The 6,099-nt window shown below is 32.2% G+C and overlaps 1 protein-coding gene across 1 annotated transcript; it reads left to right on the top strand.

Annotated features, from left to right (window-relative positions):
• The first annotated feature begins 1,152 nt into the window (after positions 1–1,152).
• LOC117173333 (ataxin-7-like protein 3) lies at positions 1,153–4,600 on the top strand. The gene is made up of 2 exons (XM_033361830.1): positions 1,153–1,572; positions 3,443–4,600. The coding sequence occupies exons 1-2, from the start codon at positions 1,356–1,358 to the stop codon at positions 4,189–4,191; spliced, it is 966 nt and encodes a 321-aa protein (XP_033217721.1). The 5' UTR covers positions 1,153–1,355; the 3' UTR covers positions 4,192–4,600.
• Positions 4,601–6,099: the final 1,499 nt, after the last annotated feature.

The raw sequence follows: 6,099 nt of genomic DNA, 5'->3' as shown, positions 1-6,099 counted from the left end.
CAGGGCTGTTTAAAAAACTCCAAAGTACCTTATAAATCTTGAAAAGATGTCAAGGTGTTTTAAAATATTTTGATGGTTTCGAAATACTTAAGAGTATTTTAAAAGGTTCCAAGGAATTCTCAATTGATTACAGTAATTTAATATGAGATTTCAATGGATTTGATGTATCTTAGTAATTTTTCCAAGGACAAATTCCAAGGAATTTTCCATTGATTTTAATAATTTAGTATGAGATTTTAAATGATTTAAAATATTTTAGGGTATTTTTAAAATTAAAATAATTTTCAAGAGTATTGCAAAAGTTCAAAGGATTTTTAATATTTTAGGATGTTTTAAAACATTCCAAACATTTTCAATTAATTTCAATAATTTAAAGAAATTCCGTTTTTTTTAGTATATAATTCAGCCTTTTGGATAAAAATTTAAATTTTTGTTTAAAAATCTAGCTATTTTGTTGAAAACAATTTTTTTAAATTTATGTATTTTATTCAAATTTTTTTTTGCAGAAAACGAATTGTTTTAGTTGAAAGTTGAACTATTTATATTTAGAATTAGTCAAATAGTTATTAATATTAATATAATATTTTATAATTATAATATTAACGTCAATAATATATATAGTAGTAATAATATCCATATTATATACACCTGAAAAACATAACCTCAAAATCGACTCGTGCATGAAATTAGGAATAACGTGAAACATCAAAATCGCCAATTTCTTAAATTTCTTTCTAATGGGGATCGAGATATAAATAGAAGACCACCGAAGTCTTTCGAAACTTTCAAATCGGCAACAAAGATATCTTTGTGGTAACTAATTGAGCAGAAACTTAGTTGGTAAATCATTTCAGAAATTGCTAACTTTCGTCATTTACCGACGCGCAACTTGCGCCTTCAAAGTAACTCTTAGGTAATCCGCTAAGAGGATGCAGTTATCAGCGCATGTTTTTCACATTCTCTTATTCCATTATCTCGGCTATCTCCCACTTCATCTCTGCTCTGGGTTATGAAAATTTTCGTAGCAGGAGTCGGTAGGTGCATCAATTTCATTCAACTTTTAGTTAAGAGGAGATCCACGAGGGAGTACTGATCCCAGCCTGAGTTACTCGCGCAATTTACATTGAGTGCAGTACCCATGGGGGTTATGCTCCATCCATCCAGCAGCAATGCACGACATGAGCAAATCTCTGGTAAAAATTTCTGTTTTGATTATGCGATGGTAAAACAGAACACGTCAGCTGACATTGACGGAATTAAGGATAAAACATTCCGTCTAAGACAAATATCAAAACGGTCCAAAGCAGTCAAAGTAAGCAGAGTATCAAAGTGATAAACGAAGAAACCCAGAGAAAATGTCTGTCACGGAAGAGAAAATTCAGGAATTAAACTCTACGTTCTTGGAATTTATGAGCAAAAAAGATCACGTAGAAGCAGCTACTGCTGAACTTTATGAAGATCTTTTGGGCGAAGTTTTAATGGGATTCGTTTTTGACATGCATCGAACAACTAAAAGTGGAAGTTCCGAGGTGGAAGAAGGCATCCCAGACGAGGAGTCTTATGTTATTATAGGTTAGGGTTTCTGTTTATTTTTCTGGTTGCCAATCTATTTGATTGGGAATTGTTTAATTTAAAGAAGCAAACACCGATAAAAGTTGTTTTATATTTATTAAAGAATTGCTTAAGTAGAATTTAATTAGTACATAATTTCCCGGCGTACGCTCTTTTGCCGATTTGACGTTTATGTTGCGTATAATTGCCTTTTATGAAACGCTTTTCACTCAAATTTAATTTCATAAAGCCGGCTTTTTTTATTAATTTCATTTTTTAGGTGAATTTTCTTATTAAGTGCGCAATTCATTATCAACTATCAGTAAGATAAAACGAATTCAATGCTAAAATTACATACCCAGTAAAAGTAAGAATAATCTGGAAGTGCTTATTGACAAATTTGCTATAAACTGAGATGGTCTTACCCTTTTTTTCTATCAAAAGTTACATCTAAACAGTTTCTTATTGTTTAAAAAATAAACGGCTGAAAAAAATTAACCCTTCGTATGAATTAGGTCATAGCCTTCAGAAATCACCATTAATTCGTGATATTCTATGAGAAATAAATTGTTTTAACGTATATAAATTGTTTATATAATTGAAAATTCGTTAAACTGTATGTTATTTCACAGATGTACCATGGTGCACTCTATAAAATACCTTATAGAAACTTATAAAAATGGACGAAGGGATATATAGAGCCATATAGAATTGAAATAATTTCTGTATGGTTCTATATATTCTTTTTCCTATTTTTATACGTCTCTATGAACCATTTAATGGAGGGGCGCCCTAGAAAATTAAATTTTTTCATCGTTCTCAAACTTAGTCAATGCATTTCTTTAAAAACAATATTTGACTTTCATCATGAAGGTGAAACATAAATTTGACTTGTTTCAAATTCACCCCCTTTCGGTTTTTTTCAAATGTACTGGAAAGAAACCTGATATTTTTTCTAGAGGGCCATATTGGAAGCAGTAGAATCTATGGAGACGAACAGTGAGCCGATAGACCTAAAAAATTTGCCAAAATTGGATTCACCATTTTAAACTTGTAACTTCTTAGACATCAATTTTAGCCAAACAGTCATTCACAGGTTATATTGTTTGTTTATTTTTTGGAAATCCTTAGCGAAAAAATAAGTAAGAAAATTTGCTGAAGGCTTTTCTTTAAGTCAGTTTTTTCGAGGCAGACTCAAATGATGCTCTTGTCATGTGTAAATGTGGTAACAAATAAAATTTGATATATGCACATTTTTTAATCAGTGGTTTGAAAAACTTAGGAAGTATGGTTTTTAGATTATTATGCTGGACATTTTTTTATTTCTTAACCCTCACTTGAGGCTACTTGCCAATCTCTTCTCTGATTTTTTTTCGCAACAATTAATATAGTGGGCGCATGCATAAAGCAATACCTACGTTAATCGTTTGCAGTTTTTTTATTTGAAAAATCGAAATTGAGTTTCATTTTTCTGTAGATAAATTTGTTTTCCGATATAGTATATTGTGTAACAAGTGCGAAAAGTGGACAGTTTCGAAAAGAATAGAGGGCGAGTTGAAGGCCATCTGAAGGCAGCACGAAAGCAAGCCGACGGCGAGTGTTGTAAATTTCATCAGTCAAGTCTGCTTACTAATTGAACCTGTTATACACGATATTTTTTTGTAATTAAGGATGTGAAGCAGAAACCTGTTACCACTCAAGATAAACGACTGCAACTTTTTATATATAATTATCTTACAGTACAATGTTCTGGCTTTAATTTGAGCTTTATTAAAAGTCTAGCCCGCGTCAGGTTTACCGGTCACGTTGTTTACAAAATTACAGAAAATGCATTTTTGGTGCCCTGTATTATTTGTTGTTATTTGTTATGTAACTAAATTCATTTTCGCAGATTCACCAGGCTTAGATGTCTTCGGTCAACATCCAGTAAAGAAGTCCCAAGAATGCAACTGTCCCAACTGCGACCGGGGAGTAGCCGCTTGTAGATTTGCGACGCACCTTGAGAAATGCATGGGAATGGGTCGCAATAGTTCCCGTATCGCTTCTCGGCGCATAGCAAATAACACAAAAGACATGAGCAACTTCAGCGGAATCATAAGCGATGACGATGACGACGCTGATTGGAGTATGAATAATGACAAGCGGAAACGGAGAAAGGACCGCAACGGTATTAAAAAATACAAACAACAGAAAAGCGGTCAGAAAAACGGAGACAGCGCAGATGCTCAATACAATAGCAACGAAAATTCGCCTTCTAATTACGAGAACATGTCTCTTGAGGACAAGAAAACTCTGCTCACTCAGATTTGCGGAGTTATCTCAGAACACACGAAGAAACTCTGCACCAGGTCCGTTCGCTGTCCACAACACACAGATGACCAGAGGAAGGAAATGCGAGCAAATTTGGATTCGGGTCAGGAAAACTTAACCGTGGATGTGATCGAGACAAATGACGAGGAGGGTCAAAATTCGAGAGAAAACTTTACAAGGTGGGACCAAGAGGGCTCGAGTCATTCTAGTCCAGCAGATTCTACGTCCACAAATTCTACAAACTCAAGCAAGAAGAGGGAAACTAAGTCGAGAGGTAAAGGGAAAACATCTAAACGGGATCGCAATTCGCCTTTTTCTCAAGGAGACTAAACATTTTCAGAAAGCTTCTTAGTGCTACAAAGTCTACAGGACTATGTTTCAAATGGAAGCAAGTCAACTTCACACTACAGAAATCGACAGTCTCTTAAAATACTCAAATAATTCGCGAAAAGTAGTTTTAAACTCAATTTATCATTGCTAAAAAAATTAAATGTTATATTTAATTTTAAATAAGCTTTGTTGTTATTGGTGCGGACAATAACAAATACTTATAATTGACGTTTAGCATGTATCATAATTTCACAATTCGACTTCATTAAAGTGCGCTTCCCATAAATATCGATATATTACGAACTTGACTATTATTTTTATTAAAAGGTATGTACCATACTGGCAGGTGTCCAATTCTTGTGTTCATAAACTTTCTCATAAACTAATAACTCTAATAGATTTTTATAACATAAAAACGCTCATTCCTTTAATACTGTATGGTATGGGAATCCCATTCAATTACAAGCTTATGAGTAAGTTCATCGAAAATAATTGATCACATGACAACCTGGTACATGCCCTCGAACAGCCCTTCATGGAGGCAAAAGCAATATTTTGACAATTGTACAGAAGACATACATCAGTGATGAATTGAAGCCTAAAAAGTTTGATTGGTAAATGTTATTAGGTTTCGAGAAAATGGAAGGAGATTTTTTCGCTCGAGGCGCACGTTTTCTCAACTTTGCACAGTGATTAAAAATCTAATTTTCAGTTTCAGAAAAAAAATATTTCTAGCTACTGTCTTGCTGAATCGGATACAAATTTTTTTTTAAGTGAGAAGGGATTTTTTCGTTCAAGGCGCACGTTTTTTTCAACTTTGGATGGTGAGTAAAACTTCAAGTTTATTTTTAGACAAAAGAAATCCAGTTCGAAGGAAATGGTGGGGGATTTTTTTTCGCTCGAAATTTGTGTTTTATCAACTTGAAACAGTGATACAAACCCTAATTTTCAATGAAAGTAAGCAAATCATGATAGATTTATAGCTGCTAAGTTGCAAAAATGGCGAAAATAACATTATAATAAAACCTTTTTGTCAGAATTCGTATCAAAATATTTTAAATGCTTTTTGAGCCACTAGTGGACTAATTTTGAATTTACTAAAATTTAATTTAATTTGAATAGACTTAAATCAACATGAAATTCTCTTATTTAATCGAGTTAAGTTCACGTTAGTTACTTGATTAGATTAGATTTTACTAAAATTCATTTTAATTTGAGTAGAATGCATTTTATGAGAATTCATTATTTACGTAGGGTAGCGGCTGGATCGGCAAGATGTAAATTGGCAGAGAATTTTTCCATTTTTTTCGTTTATGATGTTTGTGTTTTATTATGGAAGTTCGGATGATATGTGTAATATATGTATGCAAGATATACGGCATTTTTAATTGCACACATCGAAATTCAACATTTTCACTTATAAATAAAAAAAATTTTGAACAGAACAATAAAATTAACATTGTGACGTTCTAAGTTTACGTTTTATTATCTACTAAGGCTTTTGAATTGAAGTAGTTCAATTTTTAACGTCAAAATCTGTAAATTGTTTAATTTTAACTGATTTAGAATCGCCCCATAAAATAATTCAATGATTGTTCAATTTCGAATACACGAACTACAGTTCAATTTAAAAAATCACTAATGAATTTATATTTACAGTTGATCAACTTAAAACGTTTTTTGTCAAAAAGTTTTAATCGCAAAGCTTTTAATCTTTTATTAAGTAAGCCTTCAAACCTGCACTTTAAAATTCTTTAAATGGAAAACTTACCCTATAAAATGAAAATATAAAATGGAAAATTGTTATGGTAAAATATTTTCGAATTACACATTGTAAACTTAATGATTTTATGTTTGAAAAAGTTAACAATTACGCTTGGCATTAAAAAAAAAGTTGAAATAAAACTT

Source organism: Belonocnema kinseyi, chromosome 5, assembly GCF_010883055.1.
Source record: "Belonocnema kinseyi isolate 2016_QV_RU_SX_M_011 chromosome 5, B_treatae_v1, whole genome shotgun sequence".
Taxonomy (NCBI): Eukaryota; Metazoa; Arthropoda; class Insecta; order Hymenoptera; family Cynipidae; genus Belonocnema; species Belonocnema kinseyi.
This window is presented reverse-complemented; position numbering and strand designations above follow the sequence as displayed.

Excerpts from the sequence above, each read along its gene's own strand:
- LOC117173333 (XM_033361830.1), top strand. The coding sequence starts at position 1,356 with ATGTCTGTCACGGAAGAGAAAATTCAGGAATTAAACTCTACGTTCTTG. Across the intron at positions 1,573-3,442 it reads GGAGTCTTATGTTATTATAG|ATTCACCAGGCTTAGATGTC; the intron begins GTTAGGGTTTCT and ends TCATTTTCGCAG.